This window comes from Thamnophis elegans, chromosome 12, assembly GCF_009769535.1.
Source record: "Thamnophis elegans isolate rThaEle1 chromosome 12, rThaEle1.pri, whole genome shotgun sequence".
In the NCBI taxonomy this organism is placed as follows: Eukaryota; Metazoa; Chordata; class Lepidosauria; order Squamata; family Colubridae; genus Thamnophis; species Thamnophis elegans.
Genome location: NC_045552.1, coordinates 38093840 through 38113496, shown reverse-complemented (window position 1 = coordinate 38113496; position 19657 = coordinate 38093840). Strand labels below are relative to the sequence as shown.

Below are 19657 nucleotides of genomic sequence, written 5' to 3'. Positions count from 1 at the left end.
TTGCACATATGAGCTGGTCGTTCCTGACTCTAGGGGGCGGTGCTTATCTCCATTTCATAACCAAAGAGCCAGAGCTGTCTGAAGACATCCCTGTGGTCAGCATGACTAAATGCCAAAGGGGCACAGAATGCTGTTATCTTCCCACCAAAGGTGGTCCCTATTTTTCTAGTTACATTTTTTATGTGCTTTCAAACTGCTAGATTGGCAGAAGCTGGGACAAGTAATGGAAGCTCAGCTCACTCTGTTACGTGGTGCTGGGATTTGAACTGCCAACCTTTGTGATCGACAAGCTTAGCATCTTAGCTACTGAGCCACCGCTTCCCTTATATGAAGTATTGCAAAGATATAAATCTTAAAGGGAAAAACAAGAAGCTTGGGAAGCTCTAAAAATATGATTATAAAGGCCAGGCAAGTTCAATACCACTGAAAAAGAAAACCCCCAGCATGGCTGCACAAAAATCTCCTGATAAACTGAAAGAAAAAAAAAGATAAATACAAAAAATGGGGAGAGGGACATATAAATAAGGCATAAATAATAGAAAAAAGTTTTTTCAACATATAAAAAACAAGAAAAAAATTAAAGGGAATAATTGGTCCTCCCGAAGCCAACACAGGTTTGTCAGAAACAGAACATGCTAAACAAATCTTATTTCATTCTTTGACAAAGTGACTAAATTAGTGGACCAAAGAAATACATACTTGGGTTTTAGTAAAGCATTTGACAAAGTAGGCCATAAACTATTGCTTGGTAAGTTAAAAATAATGTGGGATAGACATTATCACCACCAGGTGGGTCTGTAACTGACAAATGTCAGTTTTAAAATGATCATGCCGCAATCTACTTTCTTTGCAAAAAGAGACTTTTAATTGAACCATAACATAAGATAAAACTAATGAAGCAATTAAAACATTTACAATGAACAAGACCCCAGAACCCAATGGTATTTTTTGCAGAATATTACATGACTCATTAAGAAATCCTGACTTGAAATCTTGAATTCAAGTAATGAATGAGATTCAACTAGGTGAAGAACTTCATTTCTTCACCTCGTTGAAGAGGCCTTCATTTCCTTAATTTATAAAGGGAGAGATTCCCTAACTCCTAATTCATAACTCTATTTGATCATGCTGATCAACTGGAAAGGGGATTCCTTAATTTGACATGTTGAATAGGTTGCATTTACTAAGTAAAGATTGTGCTCTGGGCAAGTGAATAAACCTACACACATAGACAGACACACAAACAGACACACACACACACACACAGACACACCTGTCTGGCTCAGCATTAATGTTCTGGAATAATCCATCCTTGATTTTGGGCTATTTTTGGAAGATCAGTGGATCTAGGTTTGCCAGTTTTCCAGAAGAGGGTCAGAAAAGTGTACTAGAACAGTCCAGCCCAGATGGTGGTGCAGAGAAAGTGTGAGCTGAGAATATGTTCGCATTGCAAACTGATAAAGTTCTCTGCTGCTTCATCCTAGCCTGTCAGCCACCCCACTAACCTATGGACTATTTTTTGAGAGATGCTTGACAAAAACCTGGCAGAGCGGCTAGATCAGACTCTTCACCGATGTAATCCAGCAGTTTGTTCTCACAGTGCACAAAAAAGGCTGTAAGGAAGCCCACCAATCTCCCTGCTATTCCATTCACAGATGGTCTCATTTCATCAAGGCTAATTGATCCTGGTGATTTCCATAAATCAGTCAAACCCATTTTTCAAGCCAGCTAAGCTGGGAGCTGGTACAACATTTCATAATAGTGAATTTGAAAGTTTAATTATGCATTGTGTTAGAAAAAAAAGAGGTCCTTGGCTGTCCTGATCCTCCCAGGATTCAATTTCACTGAACGGCCCTCTAGGTCTCATCTTTGGGGAAAGAGAAAAATAGCTTCTAGGTGCCCATTTAATCCACATCATGTCAATTCTGTATATTTCAATCATGTCTCCTTTCATTCGCCTCCTTTCGGGAGATGCTGCTTCAACCCCTTCATCATCTTAGCTCTCCTCCCCTGAACTTTCTCTAGTTCTATTATCTATTTCTTTGAGGAGCAGCTACTAGAACTGCACATAATATTCCAGACCTGGTCGTACCATTGATTCATATAAGAACATTATGATATTGCCATCTCTGTTTTCAGTGCCATTTCTTATTACTCCTAACATGTTGTTGGCTTTTTTTAAAACAGTAGATGCTGACTGTATTAGCCCCTCCATTGATCTGTTGATCATTGCTCCAAGGTCTTTTTCCTCCATCAGTCATTGTTAATTGATCCTGTTAATTTAGAATAGAATAGAACAGAACAGAACAGAATAAAATGAATTAGAAGGAACCTTGGAGGTGTTCTAGTCCAACCCCCTGCTTAGGCAGGAAACCCTACACCACTTCAGGCAAATGGTTGTCCAATCTCTTCTTAAAAACTTCCAGTGTTGGAGCTTTCACGGCTTCTGGAGGTAAGTTGTTCCACTGATTAATTGTTCCCACTGTCAGGAAATTTCTCCTCACTTCTAAGTTGCTTCTCTCCTTGATTAGTTCCCACCCATTGCTTCTTGTTCTACCCTCAGATGCTTTGGAGAATAGCTTGACTCCCTCTTCTTTGTGGCAACCTCTGAGATATTGTAACACTGCTATCATGTCACCCCTAGACCTTCTTTTCATTAAACTAGACATACCCAGTTCCTGCAACCGTTCTTCATATGTTTTAGCTTTCAGTCCCCTAATCATTACAACATTTGTATGAGCATTTAGGATTTTGGTACCAATGTGCATCACTTTACCCTTGCTGACATTGAATAGCACCTGCCATGTCAATATCACTAATGCTTTACTGTTCCAGATCATTCATAAATGTATTAAAAAGCCCCTATCATAGGCAGAGTCCCAGGATTCCTATTCTTTAGCCAGTTCTCTTATCTGCAAAAAGATCTGATTTTATTCCATGGCTGTTCTGCTTATTGATATGTCTTTGATGAGGAACTTTATCAACTGCTTTTTGAAATCTAAGAAGATGCTATCTACTGGCTTGTCCTCATCCACATGTTTATTATCACCAGGGATGGGCTTCAAAAATTTTAACAAGGGATTCTCTGCCCAGTTGCTGGATGGGCATGGCCATGGTGGGCATGGCCTAGTTGTCCTCCTGCACAATGGCAGGGGGGCATTTTTGCCCTCCCCAGGCTCCGGAAGCTTAATTCAAGCCTCCAGGAGGGCGAAAACGGCCTCCCCACACTCTGGAGGCCCTCTGGAGGCCAGAAACAAACTTCTGGTAGGCCCATTTTTCACCCTCCCCAAGCCTCAATACATGCCCTGCACTTATCTGCATCCAAAATGGGCCGCATGGGGATTCCTGGGGTGGGCGGGGCCAGCCAGGAGTGGGATTTGGGGGTTCTTCAAGCTGCACAGAATCTTAGCTAGCGGTTCTCCCGAACCTCTGCAAACCCCCAACAGCCCACCCCTGATTATCACCCTCAAACAACTAATAGATCAGAGGTCTTCAAACTTGGCAACTTTAAGACTTGTGGACTTCAATTTCTAGAATTCTGGGAGTTGAGGTCCATGTCTTAAAGTTGCCAAGTTTGGGGACCCCTGTAATAGATGAATGAGATAGACCTTTCCTACATGAAAGAAAAATCTCCATTCCCTCCCATCTCCAAGGGAAGGATACTGTAAAATCCCTATTTCTTCCTGATCAGCCTGAACTCAGGAAGCAGAGAATAGATGGAGTGGGGCGAGCCAGAGGTGATATATATTGGTTTTCTGAACTGGTCAGGACCTGCTGAATACCACCTCTTGTTCATGTGAAACTTAAAATACTCATGAGATTAAGTTGATAGTCCACAATAAATTATGGGGTCTGTGTGTGTGTGTGTGTGTGTGTGTGTGTGTGTGTGTGTTTGGTAAAAACAGCACTGGGTCCAGGGGTCCCTCACAACAAAAATTTTCTCTATAGCTTACTGTCTAATTAGTCTTTCTTATCCACTTACATTTTTTTATGGGTTTAGAGACAGACAACTATTTTTAGACAATCATTTGTCTGGGATGGAGGAGATCTTCTGACTTGGGCAGGTAGTTGGACCAGAATACCTCCAAGATCAGAATATTGTAGGTATAAAAGATTTTAGAAAGAGTCACATAGTCATACTCCACAGTATCAAGGATACAGCTGTTGAGGTGGTTAATAGTATTAAGTACTGTATCTGGGGCTGCAGATAACTAGTAATCTGACTTGGTCTCTCCACATGTCATCCTTAGTGAAGCATGCAAACCAGCATCTGCATTTCCTACGTCGGATGAGGAGAGCACATCTTTCTCCTTCTGTCCTGGCCACTTTTTACAGCAGCACAATTGAGAGTGTTTAACACATTGCATCACTGTTTGATTTGGTGACAGCAGAGCCTTGGATAGAAGGTCAATATAGAGAGTGGTAAGGACAGTGGAGAAGATTATAGGAAGCTCGCTTCCCATTATTCAGGATATTGCTTATAAGCACTTGGTGCTTAGAGCTTGAAGCACTGTTAGAGACCCTACACGCCCACCCCACTGTATGTTTCTGTTGCTCTCCTCTGGTGGGGGGGGGGGAGGTTTTGAAGCATTTCTAGCAGGACTATCAGATTTTGTAACAACTTTATTCCTTTATCCATCTGGTAAACTTGTAAGATTCATTTTTCTCGCCATGTACGTGTATACATCTGAACTAGACTGTATTGTTTCTCGGTGTCATATATGTGGGTATATGCTTATTTATTTATTTAGTCATGTTTATGTAGCGTAGATTGGAGGTGGTGACCCTTTGAGAGCTGCATGCAATGAACTTTCATTTTAATGTATGCCAATTAGTGTACATTCAAAGTGACAATAAAGATTCTAATCTAAATCTAATCCAATCTTGATCTGACCCCAACCAAAGCAACCAAGGGGTGTCAGATAGCTTGGAGAAAAGGGCGACCAAGATAAACAGGGGCTTGAACAGAGGATATAGCAATTGAGACTGTTTATCTTAGAAAAAAAGCTTACTAGGAGATACTATTAAAATACAAAGATAGACAGGTATGCAAGCTATATTCTAATTCTTATTTTGCCCACACATTACCTTTCCTAAAGTTTTTGCTTAAAGGCAATCTTTTTTTTCCTCCTGATTTCTCAAGGTAATATCTCATCCAGCTACTTTTTGTCCCTTGGCTAGGGCATATGGACACCTGCCTTTGTGATAGGCTCAGGTTCATTTGAGTTTGATGGGATGGGATTGCTTCCTGCATAAAGACACAGAAGACCCATTTCACTGACTTGTGTGATAAAAGTTGTGAATTTCTCAAGGGCTCGTCAGTGAATAGCCCTAATGTAATACACACACCTGGCATAAACTTTGATCTTTTCTCCTGTGATTTCAGATAGGAGTTTCAGCTTCATTAATTCTGGAACACCCAAAGAGCAGAGCATATAATTTTGGTGAACCCACCAGTGGCAAAAGGGGGGCAGAACTTACCTCCAAGGGTCATCCCTGCTTCGTAGCATTTTCTCAGGCGACAGGAGGGACAGTTTTTTCTTCGGAATTTATCAATGGTGCAGTCATTTCGGCTGGCACAGAGATACTTTTGTTTACCTTTAAAAAGATGCAGTAAAATTTGTCAAAGATCAGAACAGTTTGGGGGGGGGTGACTTTGTTGCAATTAAAAACACAAATACATGAATGCATCAATAAATCATATCAGACTTGAGGGGTTTTAATCAAGGGAAGGAAAAATGATGGGAGTGATGAATGAGGTGCCTACCCACCATTTCTGTATGTTTATTTATTTTTATTTTATTTATTTTCTCAAGCATGTATGACAGATATAAGTATAAACATCATCATGAATACAGGAAATGGATACGAATAAGTGAGGATAGTAGGATAGGGATGGTAGGCACATTGGTGCGCTTATGCCTGCCCCTTACAGACCTCTTAGGAATGGGGTGAGGTCAGCAGTAGACAGTCATAGGTTAAAGTTTTGGGGATTTGGGGAAGAAACCACAGAGTCAGGTAGTGCATTCCAGGTATTGACCACTCTGTTGCTGAAGTTGTATTTTCTGCAATCGAGTTTGGAGCAGTTCACCTTGAGTTTGTATCTATTGTGTGCTTGTGTATTATTGCTGTTGAAGCTGAAGTATTCATTGACAAGTAGGGCATTGTAGCAGATAATTTTACGTACTACACTTAGGTCAGACCAAAGGCGGCGTAATTCTAAATTGTCTAAGCCCAAAATTTCAAGCCTGGTGGCATAAGGGATTCTGTTGCGAGCAGAGAAGTGGAGGACTCTTCTCGTGAAATATCTCAATTGTATTAATGTCCAACATGCAGTGCGGGTTCCAGACAGATGAGCTGTATTCGAAGATTGGTCTAGCAAATGTTTTGTATGCTCTGGTTAGTTGTACAGTGTTATTAGAGAAGAAGCTACACAGGATTAGGTCAACAACTCTTAATGCCTTTTTGGCAATGCTGTTACAGTGGGCTCTGGCACTTAGATCTTTAGAGATGATTACTCCAAGGTCCTTGACAGAGTGAGGGTCATCCATGAGGTTGTGTCTGCCCACCTTATATTTTGGTTTTCTGATTTTTTTGCCAATGTGTAAGACAAAACATTTGTTGGTTGAGATTTGGAGCTGCCAATTGTTTGACCATTCTGACACCTATGTAGGGCAGCAGCATTGACAGAGGTGTTGACTAGTTTTACATCATCAGCAGAGAGAACGCTTATGATATGATCGCAAAGGTCATTTATGTAAAATATAAAAAGTGTCGGTCATAATACACTGCACCTGAACACTGGAGAACGTGCTCCTACTTAATGTCTCTACCCCAAAGATCCCTCGGGCAGAGGCACATCAGAAGCAGGCCGAATTCCAGCTGCTGAGCAAAGGCTGGAAACCAGATGTTTGGGCTGCCACACTCTGGCTTCTGTTGGGAGAACGTGAGTCATTGCTAGGCCTCAAGGAAGAGGCTCAGCAGGCCTCACCAACTCTGTACCCAGCAGACGACAAATCCAACAAGCGATAGAAGGGCTCAAGATATCCTTACAATGAATCTCGGATAGGAAAAATCAAAATTTAGAATTGCCCTTATTTGGGGGAAGTGTTCTGACCTAGGCTTCCTGAGACAGTAAAAAGCATATGCTTTGTGCCAAAAGCCCTCTTTTTATTTCAATGGCTGTGAATTATGTTCATTCACAGCCCATAGTGAGTCGCAAATAGTTTGTAAAGGGTCCAACAGAAGTCTGCCAAAAGTCTTTTGGGATAAGGCTGATAAGCACCATTTTTACCTCTCTTGAAATGTGCCAAAGATCTAATTGCAAATTAGTTTGGCAAGGCCATATGGAGCACAGAGTCAAAACAGAGCTTCAGAATTTAAACCGACCAGACTTGCTTCCTGCAAAGGCTCATGTGTCTTTACTCCTCTTTTATGTCTTATGGGAGGGGCCAATCATCTCCAAGCCTTACTCCTGAGTTGTCCCTTTTGTCTTAACTGTTCTTGCCTTCTGGCAGCTCTGTGCATGCACGCACTGGAACAGGCTTTCCCTGTTCTTCCGCCTCGCTGATGTCTGACTCTGGAGGCTCTGGAGGCCTCCCAGATGGCCCTAACCCCCTCTCTGCGTCCGACGCAGAGCCCTCATCAGAGCCTTCCGCAGACTCTAGGACTGGGCCATCTTCCTCCCCAACCTCCTCACTGTCCGATTCTGTTGCCAGCTCCACAGGCTGCCGGCTGACCACAACAGGAAGACTAAATAGAATATTAACTTCCACCTTCCTGAGAACAGTATGGCCAATTTTGGTGATATTATCCATCTGGCTGGATTGGGGATACAGACTATTCATAAACATCCAGGTGGCACGGGAAGCCAGTGCTCAGCATGAGCACAAACATTACCAGCTTTGGTTACTTTAGCATGCCTTGTCCCAGAGGCAGCCCAAAAATGGTGGTCTTGAATTTTGGACATTTCCCACGATTCCCACCACTCTTTCAGTAGGATCCCGGTGTTTCTTTCTCCTTTAATCTTCAGCTTAACATGCCAGCTGGAAAGAGATCCTTGGGCTAGGCTGGCCTGGGCAGTACAGTTCTCTGAATTAACAGATGATCCCACCACCTCTCCTACTCTGACATGAAGGATACAATCACAAGGATGCATTCAGTTCTGTTATTAGTGCACTTTCACAACTTCAGAAGAGCACAGCTCTGAAACTGCCTTACTAATTACATCAGCATAGTCATATTCCTAATCTGCCTCTTGCAAAATTCAAGGCAGCCTTGGGGTGTAAAAAGAATATAGTACGAAAATGGCAGATTTTTAAAAAAAACATTATTTTAAGTTATGGAGGACTTGAGAAGAAAGTAGGTGCAGAGAAACGTGGACCAAGATAGAATGCTAAGTGGAAGCAAGGCAAAAACAGCATTCCTATACGGGTGGAAGTTCAAACAGGATAGGAGGAGGGCAAAGGAGCCAATTGAGGGAGCAAGAGAGAAAAGAAGTAAGTATATATTGGCTTGAAAGTATTTGGAGATCATCTAGTCAAGAGATGGTTAACCTTTTTGTTGTTGGGTGCCAAAAACTAACTTTCGGTAGGCTTTCCTGGAGCCTGGGGAAGGTGAAAACGGCCTCCCCCGGGCCCCCCAGAAGCTAGAAACAGATTGTTTCTGAATTTCCAGTAGACTGTTGGGCCCGTTTTTTGTCCTTCCTAAGGCCCGGAGGCTTTCTGGAAGCCTGGGGAGGGTGAAAACAGCCTCACCCAGTCCTCTGGAAGGCTGAAAATCAGCTGGCTGGCGTGTGCATGCACGCTGGAGCTGACAGTTCTCGTGCCGGCAGATATGGCTCTGCATGCCACCTGTGGCATGCGTGCCATAGGCTCGCCATCACAGATCAACTCTAACCATCTATTTGATGTAAGAGATAATGGATTCGCAAGCATTCTCAACCAAGTGCAGCCATTCAGGCTATCTCCACAATAAGCGATGGCTGGGTTTTATCACTGACTGGTTGCATTGTCAAAGGAATTTGCAGCCAAAAGCTGTGTTTCTGTGATTTCTGCTCAGAGGTGATATTCCTGCTCCTCACGACCTGGGCAACAGCCCTTGAAATAGTTGCGGCAATCTTTTCTTCTCCAGGTTAAACATACTTTGCCTTTTCTCGACCACTGCCCTGCTTATCCTCTGGTGAGGCACAATGCTTGAGAACCCTTTCCAGATTGATCCTCTGCCTTCAACCAATGTTTTTAGGCTTGTTTGCAAAATGGCAATGGACCAGTTGCAGCACGTGTTACCAGCTCATTGATAAGTGTATCTTGGCAAACCTTTTGCACTTAACTAAATTAAAGACACCCTAGGTTGCGGCATTTGACAACAGTCTATTAAATAGGAACTCTCTAAATCGGTCCCTTAGAACTATTGTTAGAATTCCAGTTGGGCCAAAAATGCAACTCCATTCCAGTCCTCTTCTGTCCCCGTTCTAAGTGATTTCCGAGTGAGACTCATGGGGGCAATTATCTCTTTATGGCTTCCAAGGCTTTAGACAGCTGCAGCCTGCTTGGTTTGCAGTTTTATTTGGAGCTTTTCTGGACTTTTGAATCACTGCTAACTGCTCTGGCTACCTATGGCCATCTGACGGGAGAGCTATCAGTTTTAAATAAAAAAGAAAGGGGAGGCATGCTCTTTCTTGTTGATATGCTGATTACTTATCTTGGGTCTTCTGTGTTCTTATTATTACTTTTAGGTAAAGGTTCCCCTCAGAGATATGTGCTAGTCATTCCCGGTTCTAGGGGGCGGTGCTCATCTCCATTTCAAAGCCGAAGATCCAGTGCTGTCCGAAGACGTCTCCGTGGTTATGTAGCCGGCATGACTAAACACCGAAGGCACACAGAATGCTGTTACCTTCCCACCAAAGATGCTATTTTTCTATTTGCATTTTTTACGAGCTTTCAAACTGCTAGAAGCTGTGACCGGTAACGGGAGCTCACTCCTTTACGCGGTTCTAGGGATTCGAACCGCCGAACTGCCAAACTTTCTGATCGACAAGCTCAGCGTCTTAGCCACTGAACCACAGTGTCCTTATTGTTCTTCTGCTGCAGACAAACTATAGAATCTTATGGCAGCTCAAGGTTTATGGTGCAAACAGGATGAGAAACAGCTGACAATCAGTCACATCAAAATCTCTCCAGAGGGGGTCCCCCCTATGTTTCTAACTTACTATCATTTATTTATCTTGCATGGTAAACAAAATAAAATCCAAACTATAGAACAATTCAAAATAATTTCTCAGTGTCAGTTAAAATATTTATTTAGCCTTCCAAAATAGACCTTCTAAAAGTCCACTAAAGACTCTGGTCCTCTCCAATCAGCTGAGATAAGCACTTTCCAAAGCTCAGTAAGAAGTAAAAAGAAGTCAAAAAAAAAAAAAGAAGTTCTTGAGAAATTAAATATGCTTGTTACTCAGCTACCTCCCTCAAGGAGATCTGTATAATACCAAGTTACTTTTGGAGAACAACCAATGGCCTTTGTCGCCAAAGCTTTATGCTGAAATTAATGTGTGGCTTTTTAAGATGCCAAACGATGCTTCATTAGACAAATGGGCAGAGAAAAAGAAAGGATCTCATTTGTTCCTGGACACATGGCCTCTAAAAAGCCCTCTGCTCCGTGCTCCATCCCTGGAGACTTTTGAGAAGATTGGACAGCCATTTGTCCAGAATGGCACAGGGGCTCCTGGCTCAAGCAGAGCGTTGGCCTAGAACAGTAATGTGCCCAAACTGGAATGCGCATGCATGTTTGCGCACCAGGGCACCAGAAAGCTGAAGACTAGCTGGCTGGTGTGTGCATTCCTGTTTTGAGGCTGTTTTCAGGCCGTTTTGGGGCTGTTTTCAGGATGGTTTTGGGCTGTTTTCAGGCCATTTTTGAGTCATTTCTGGGCCATTTTTCAGCCTGAAAATGGCACAAAAACCTGGCACAAAAATGGCACAAAAAGCAGTCTGTTTTTTAACCCAGAAGAGCAGCTGGCAACGGCATGCATGCCCACTGTGAGGGCTCTGTGTTCCACCTCTGGCACATGTTCCATAAGTTTGCCACCATGGGTCTCCAAGGTCTCCAAGATTCCTTCCAAACTCTGTCATTATGTATTCTATCCTGGCTGCTTCTTTGTCTCCCTTTCCTTGGATGGCAAGTCTTAGCTGCTTTGAGAGTTGTGCACCATTCAAGCAATGCAGCTTGTACCTCTTGGTACCCCTACTCTTCCTCTTGAAGAGTAACACAGTTGCCTGGGGAAAAAAGTGAAAAAGGTGAGACTGGCCAAAGGTTCTCTGCCAAGGAAAAGTTCCTGGGCAAAAGAGGGGGGGAGGGCTGCTGGAGACAAAGGGAGCAATCAGGAAAGCCTAAGCAGGCAATAAATTTGGTTACTTTGACAAAAAAAAGAACAAGCAGTGTGCATATTCTTATCTCCATCTGTAACTAACAAAGATACCACAAGATAATTTAATAATTGGGCAAGAAGGATTTTTAAAAAACTGTCCCAGTTCAAAGGCTGAACTCATGCAGAAATGTTGCATTGAAGAAAAGAGAGGAGGAGAAGGGTTGGGTTTCATCAGGAGCTACTTGGAGGAAACATGAAGGTGCCCAGGAGGAAACAGCATGAAAAGCCCTGCAACCTCAGGAGACAGGAGGAACAAAGTTTGTGAAAATCATCAGGGAGAAACAAGAACGAGGAGAGAGCTGGTGGGAAGAAGACAAAATCAGGGATAACGTGGAAGGTGGAATCAGAGGGTTTGGGAGAAAAAAGTGGGGGACTTGTCAGTATGACTCATTCTTTCTGAGCTTAAAACTCTCCCAAAGAAAGTCCCCATGCCCATTTGCACCACTCAGGTGATGCTGAGGACACAGGCAAACCTCCAAGTGGCCTCAACGACCCTCTAAAAGGATGCAAATGACCAGCTCTCTGCAAGGAGTATAAATCCTTCCATTCCCCACAATCCAACCAGAGCTGAAGAAGCTTTTTGGATGGGAAGCGAAATGTCTTCAAAGAAAATCCAGAAAGTCCAGTTGCCTCTTGAAACAGCACCTTTGGGACAACCATGACCTGGACTACTGACAATCTCCATAGACACTCCCAGAGAAAGGAAAGAGACTGTAAAGAAGATGGGAAAGGAGAAAAGTAGGAAGGAAATAAATGAGAGGAAAGGAAGTAAGATTGGGAAAAGTCTAGGAAAAAAGTTAGGGGTTCAAGAGGCTGCCTTTGAAGAGTACCGGAAACCATCTGGGGCAAAATGCAGCAGCATTTATATCAGCTTCTGGTAGAGCCCATGTTATAGCTCTTTACTACAAGTTATATTGAGTACCAGTGTTTTTCCAGGCCCAATTCAAATAGCTGGTGTTGACCTTAAAAGCTCTCCTAAGCTAAGGCTGCATTACTATTACTATTAGTCTTCTCATCGTTCTTATCACTCATCTCCTCCCACTTATACCTGCAGGACTGTAACGTTGTTGCATGTATACTTACAATTTATATGGATATTGATTGTTTTCTGATTGCTTATTTGAACCTTGTGCCTATCATTAAGTGTTGTACTTTAGGATTCTTGACCAACATATCTTGTCTTTTTTATGTACACTGAGAGCTCATGCACCAAAGACAAATTCCTTGTGTGTCCAATCACATTTGGCCAAGAAAGAATTCTATTCTATTCTCAAAATTCTATTCCACGGCATGGGACGGAAGTGTCTGATGAATCGCCCTCCCCTAATTTCATGGCTGCCCATCTGACCAGATCTGACAGAATGGGCCTCTTCTGACAGGTTCCTTCGTCTAAGGAGCTCCATTGGGTGAGTCCTTGGTGGAAGGCCATTTCCGCTGTGCTTCTACACTGTGGAATCTCTTCCCTGCTAGACTGAGGATGGCCTCATGGCTTCTAAGCGTTGAAGGTCCCTCAAGGCACGGTTATGCTAGCAGGCCTGGGAACCCAGAGAGCAGTCAACTGATACTGTGGCTCCTGTAACTATCAAGATCTTTCTGCCTAATATTCCTGTTTAACCTCTTTTAGTTTTCAATGTTTTAAATATTTGTTAATGATAATAAATGTGAAATTTATTTAGTTTTCTTGTACTGTCCTCAGAGCCTCTTGCTCATGAGATGGGAGGCTCTATAAATTAGATGGATAAATAAAATGGGGCAAGAGAGCAAATAATTAAGTGAAGGAAAAAGAGAGAGGCCAGTAGCAGAAATGAGGGGGGACATACATAATAACAGTGCAAGAAGCAAAGTGGAAGTTTTCATTTGCAATCATCATTTTGAGAGGCAAGACTGGTGAGATATGACTTATCTGATTACCTTTCTTAATCAAAATTGCACCACACAGCCTTTTAATTAAGCTAGCAATTATTATTTTCAAGTAGTCCACAACATATTAGCACACTAACTCTGGTGGCATGGGAAACAACATTACCACCAAAACTCCCATCAACTAGATTGGCCCAGAGGAACTTCTGTTTGGCAACTTGCTCTTTTCAAGCTGGCTGGATCAGTTGCATCACAGGAATGGTAACCAATAAAAACTAATCTACGATCTCTTTGCTGAAATCTACTTCGTTATCTATACCCCCAACATTCTCACATAAAGTTTCATCAAACAGAAAGTATTAGCAAACGGACCTTGCAGTTGAATGCTGAATGCCTGGGGACAATATGTACACAACCTGGCATCTTTGTTAGCAACAACATGGAGGCTATTTTATTGTGTGATTTCCCAATCTGGCCTACTGGGAGGCCTGGACTTCCCCGTGGTCTTTCATCCAAGGACTATGAGGCTCAAGATAACTTGATTTCTTAGGCCAGGCACCTACCGACTGAGAAGCCCAAAAAACGAGATTGTTTTCACGTCACATCCAAATTTTACTGTGGCATGCTTGAATCCAAATGTACTTCGCCTCTTTAGCTCTTTCCTCCACTTTTTGTTTGATAATGGACAAGTTTTCCTGAATTAACCCCATCACAAATCAGTGTTTTGAAGCTTTTTCCAAGAATTTCTGGGAAAAGCTCCACGTTTTTTTCCCCAAAGCTCCCGTCCCCTCCCAGGAATCTTCCTTGCCAGTTAATCCTGTTAAACTCCTTTTGTGCACAGAAGGAATCGGCTTCAGAATGAGATGGTTGCAGAAAGCAGCCAAAATTAGAAAAGATTCTTTAATTGAACAATTAAAATGATCTGACCAAGATATGGCACAAACGTGCATCTTGGTTTTATTGTGTTTTTTTTTGTGGTCACCACTTTTAAAGTCCCAGGCAAGAATAATTCCCATGACAAGAGGATTGATATCTTCTCCCCCTCCCCCTCTCCACTTCAATAAATTGTGCTGATAGGCAGAAACTGTGGAGACTGGATCCAAAAATGTCTGGGTATATTGAAGCTTAAAATAATTCACACACATACAGACAAAATTTAATAAATGTAATCCCATCATTTAATTGGTTCAACTCTTTCAACCTCTCCAATAAGGCACACATTAAAAAGCACCTCTTTGACGAACCAACTCAAGAGAAAGGCCTACGCCAGGGGTGTCCAAACTTGGGAACTTTGAGACTTGTGGACTTCAACTCCCAGAATTCCCCAGCCAGCATAGGAGTTGAAGTCCACAAGTCTTAAAGTTCCCAAGTTTGGACACCCCTGGCCTACACCTTCATGGGCTGCATAGGACTTGCTTTTCATTTGCTATCGTGAACAAATATCCATTTCCTGCAAAAGCTGGGATGGCTGGTGGCCCCCCAAGCCACAGGGTGGCCTCTCCTTGAACAGCCCACTGCTTACCGCAGGAGCCAGAGTCCAATCCCAGGGCCTCATGTATCAAGCTACAATGGGAACAATCCCTCTGCTTTCCAAGTTCACGTGCCGGCTTTCCAGGAGAAGTCATTGCAAAGAGGTGCAAGCAGCTGTCTCCTAGGCAACGATTGAGTCCAGAGTAAGAAACTCCCCCCAACCCTCCAGGCATTACACACCTGTGCTCTTTGTTTGACATGATGGACCCTCCTTAGCAAAATCACATCAACAACCTGTAATGAAGGCCTTGAATGAAAGTCATTAGACTCTTTTTTTCCCTCACAATAATGCTCTCCCTCACTCAGGATGCCTGGCATGACGTTGGGGCACAGGCTGAAAAACAACCACATTGAAAAAAAGATATAAAACAACCCCACAGCCTTGCAATTTATCTTATTAGTACTTGTGATAACACCCAAGACCCTTTGCATCTCAAGTGCCCTAAGGTGAAATTTTGCCAAGATCTTTTAACACAATCAGCTCTCAGTAGCACTTCCTCTTATCCATCATCCCCAAAGTCCCGCCATTCCCATTGCCAGCTGAAAAGCTGTTTTTCTGGATAAGAGTGTAGAGGAAAAAAGCAGAAGTCCCAGTCATGTGAAAACTTTGAACTTCCTCACTGGAGTAGGAATGCACGAACAGGCTTAACAGACTCAAGGGTTTGGTATTATGTTACAGCTGCCCCATTGGTGTTCTGCAGAGATGTTGGACTAGTAACCAGTGGTGAAATTCACATTTTTTCACCACCAGTTCTGTGGGCGTGGCAGAAGAAGGATGCTGCAAAATCTCCATTCCCTCCCCACTCCAGGGGAAGGATACTTTAAAATCTCCATTCCCTGCCCACTCCAGGGGAAGGATATTGCAAAATCTCCATTCCCAACACACTCCAGGGGAAGAATACTGCAAAATCTCCATTGCCTCCCCACTCCAGGGGAAGGGTACTGTAAAATATCCATTCCCTGCCCACTCCAGGGGAAGGATACTGCAAAATCTCCATTCCCTCCCCACTCCAGGGGAAGGATACTGTAAAATCTCCATTCCCAACACACTCCAGGGGAAGAATACTGCAAAATCTCCATTCCTCCCCACTCCAGGGGAAGGATACTGTAAAATCTCCATTCCCTGCCCACTCCAGGGGAAGGATACTGTAAAATCTCCATTCCCTCCCCACTCCAAGGGAAGGATACTATAAAATCTCCATTCCCTTCCCACTCCAGGGGAAGGATGCTGTAAAATCTCCATTGTGACCTCTAGGCTGGAATACTGCAATGTGCTCTACATGGGGCTGCCCTTGAAGAGCATCCGACGACTTCAGCTAGTTCAGAACGCGGCCGCGCGAGTGATTATGGGCGCACCACGGTACGCCCATATAACACCAATCCTCCGTGAGCTGCGCTGGCTACCTGTTGATCGTCGGGTGCACTTCAAGGTCCTACTTACCACCTATAAAGCGCTCCATGGTAGTGGATCTGACTATTTGAGAGACCGCCTCCTGCCAATTAGCTCCCTGCGTCCCATCAGATCGCACAGAGTAGGCCTCCTCCGAATTCCATCCGCCAGTCAGTGCCGACTGGCGACTACGCGGAGGAGAGCCTTCTCAGTTGCAGCTCCGACATTATGGAACACCCTCCCCGTGGAGATCCGTACCCTCACCACAGTCCAGGCCTTCCGCACAGCCCTGAAGACCTGGCTATCCCGTCAGGCCTGGGGATAGGATTACTCTCACCCCGCCCGAATGTTGAATGAATGTTGTGTTTTTATGGATAATTTTCTTTTATTCACGATTTTTTTTCCTTTAAGTCTTGTCTTGCACCCCCTTCCCCTTATTATTGTAAGCCGCCCTGAGTCCCTCCAGGGAAAAGGGCGGCATATAAATTCTTAATAAAATCTAAAAAAAAAATCTAAAATCATTGCCTCCCCACTCCAGGGGAAGGATACTGTAAAATCTCAATTCCCTCCCCACTCCAGGGGAAGGATACTGTAAAATCTCAATTCCCTCCCCACTCCAGGGGAAGGATACTGTAAAATCTCCATTCCCTCCCCACTCCAGGGGCGCCCATGTATACTCCTTAAAGCCTCTTCAACAATTACTGCAGTAGATAAGCAGATTAGGTGGGATCGATCCACACATTATGTGGCAAAACACAGCAACCCAATATTTGTCAACTGACTCTCTTTTCAGTCAAAACATTTCAGCTGATCCTGAGAACATGTCTCCTGTTTTTCACTTTTCCATCCTTCCTACAATCCTACAATCTCAGCCTGCCTCAATTCAAAATTCCTATTGCTTTGTTTTAAAATTTTGTTACCACATCAACACTTTCTATTCAGGCTGTCAAACTTCAATAATTGCACTACAGATACTAGTTATCCTCCCCCAACATCTATACATTTATCATCAGTAAATATCTACTAGCTTCTTAACTACAAGAATCTCTCTCCGCTTGGATTATTGGTTATAACAGAGGTCTCCAAACTTGGCAACTTAAGACTTGTGGACTTCAAGTCCAAAAATTATCCAGCCAGCATAGCAGAGCTGGCTGGAGAATTCTGGGAGTTGAAGTCCACAAGTCTTAAAGTTGCCAAGTTTGAAGACCTCCGGGTTATAGACTAGTTGGCTTCCACTCTTATGTTCTCATGGTGCCATGGACTTCCTTCCACACTCTTCATTCCAGTCCCTACCATCCCATGCCAGGTAAAATAGTTCAATTCCAAAGTCTCATCAGCCCTGGACCAAAAGATCTTCCCTTCCACCCTCCACTTCCAGCACCAAGGTGGCCAGCCACCGCTGATTTCCTTCTAAATGTTTTGGCCAATCCAGTATTCCTTGAAATTTGACATAAGCTTCCTGGCCAACCCACAATAAATTGTTCACTAGTGGCAATATGGCATTTAAAAAAACCTGTTAGCTGCCCAGAGTCACCTACTCTGGGCAGCTATATAAATGTATTGAATGAAATAAGTGAAGTTGGGTTTCAACTTCTTGCCTGTGATGAAACTGTTAACAAAAAGTTCACTTCTGGTCCTTCCCTACGATGATCTGAAAGTCATTTCCATTCTGATTAATCACTTCCATGACCTCCATGTTCTTTCAATTCCTCCCGTTCCTATATGTCTCCATTTATTCATACCCATTTACTGTGTTCATACTTACATTTATACTTATACCTGTTATTGTTTACCTGTTTGACAAAGTAAAGAAAATAAATAAATAAATAAAAATAAATAAATAATAAATATTGCCTTTTCTCAACTTTGCTCATGGAAAGGCGTTTCTCTGGACTCCTTTAATAAAAATACTGATGGCTCAAAGGGGGGCTTCAGTCTCACTTTCCCTCCTTCATGGGTTTTTCAGTTTGAGGGCATCAACAAATGGCCCTGGAGACACATTCAATTTCCAAATAGAAGAGGCAGGGTACCAAAGAGCAAGATGGACAAGAGGGATTGGGCGGGGGATGTTTCCATAGGATCCCAGCATGGCAAGGCATGCAGTGCACTTTACTACTCATTGAACAGAGCCAAATGAAAATACCATGTTTTCCCAAAAATAAGACAGGGTCTTATTTTCTTTTGACCCACGAAATAAGTGTTTGGCCTTATTTTTGGGGAGGTCTTGGTATTTTTGAGGTGCAGGAGGCCCCTAAACTGTGGCCCATGGATCAGCTGATCCAGAGAGGGCCGGAAGTTCTGTCTCTGCTTCTGGCACACTCTTGCCAGTCCTAATGTCACTGGGCTTGCTGCTCTTTTTGTGGCTGCCACTAAGAGAAGGGCGCAGTAGCTAGGGTTTGCGGTAGCGGCCTCTGCAAGGCCATTCCGCATGGATGGCAAGTGCATGTCCCCCTCCCCCTGGAAATGGTGGGGACCAGCTGTGCATCCGTTTCAATATTTTAGGTGAAGGCTTATTTTCAGGGGAGGGCTTATTTTAGCGCATGCGCTCAAAAGCCAATTGGGCTTATTATCCAGGGAGGTCTTATTTTTGGGGAAGCAGGGTATTAAGAATATAATATTGTATGATTGGTACTATTGCCTTTAAGGATTTTGAGTTAAAGCGAAAGTGAGCAAGTAAAGAAAAGAGATAATCCTCTGCAGCAAAATCAATGGGAACTCTTGATTGCGGGATTACAGTTGATCCACAGAGAGTAGAGCCCCAGGATCAGTGATCACAATTTTCAAACGTGTGCTGCACAGTGTCCGTGCCTGGGCTAGGCAAGAAAATCTCAAGACAGCTGAGGAGAATCAAGTGAAAGTTTATATTTATGGGGAGAAGTACTTCTCCATCTTCTTCAGCGATCGCTTTCTATTTTCAGGGATGACTCATTTTAACTAAGCACTTAGAATTAAACTGACGAAGACTCTGATGATCTTTTAAAATATACAAACTGTGAAAAGCTTTTATTTCCTCTGGAGTGTCCTCCCTACCTTGGTCTGTGTCTTTGGAAAGCGTCTCAACAGGCTGATGATACGGATTTATTTTTGAATGATTTAGTGCCTTTCCACTTGGCAAGCAACTCATGATTGCAGTCTTCTCTACATCAAGAGCCATAACAAACACATAGCTTTATTGATGCCCCTTGTCGGTGCAATTTGTTAATCCACATTTCTTTTTTTATAGGCTAAATAACTATTATCAGAACATCTAAAGATGGGGGGGTCAATTGGCTCACGGTTTATTGTTATTGATTTACAAGGAAGCAAAGAATGTGGAGCTCCCCAGTAAGAACTGGAACAGGCAGACATTGCCAGCTGTTTCCCCTCCAGGACAATCAATTTCTCTTACCCATAAGCAGAGAGGTTGAGAACAGCTCAGGAGCTTCTGCAGGAGGACCACACACGGTATGGAAAAC

At 43.2% G+C, this 19657-nt stretch overlaps 1 protein-coding gene across 1 annotated transcript in view; it reads right to left on the bottom strand.

Annotated features, from left to right (window-relative positions):
• Nucleotides 1-19657, bottom strand: part of AR (androgen receptor) — a 184123-nt gene that overhangs the window by 62134 nt on the left and 102332 nt on the right. Inside the window, exon 3 of the mRNA XM_032227793.1 lies at nucleotides 5482-5598. Within this exon, the coding sequence (XP_032083684.1) occupies nucleotides 5482-5598 (117 nt within the window). The remainder of the gene's footprint in view (nucleotides 1-5481; nucleotides 5599-19657) is intronic.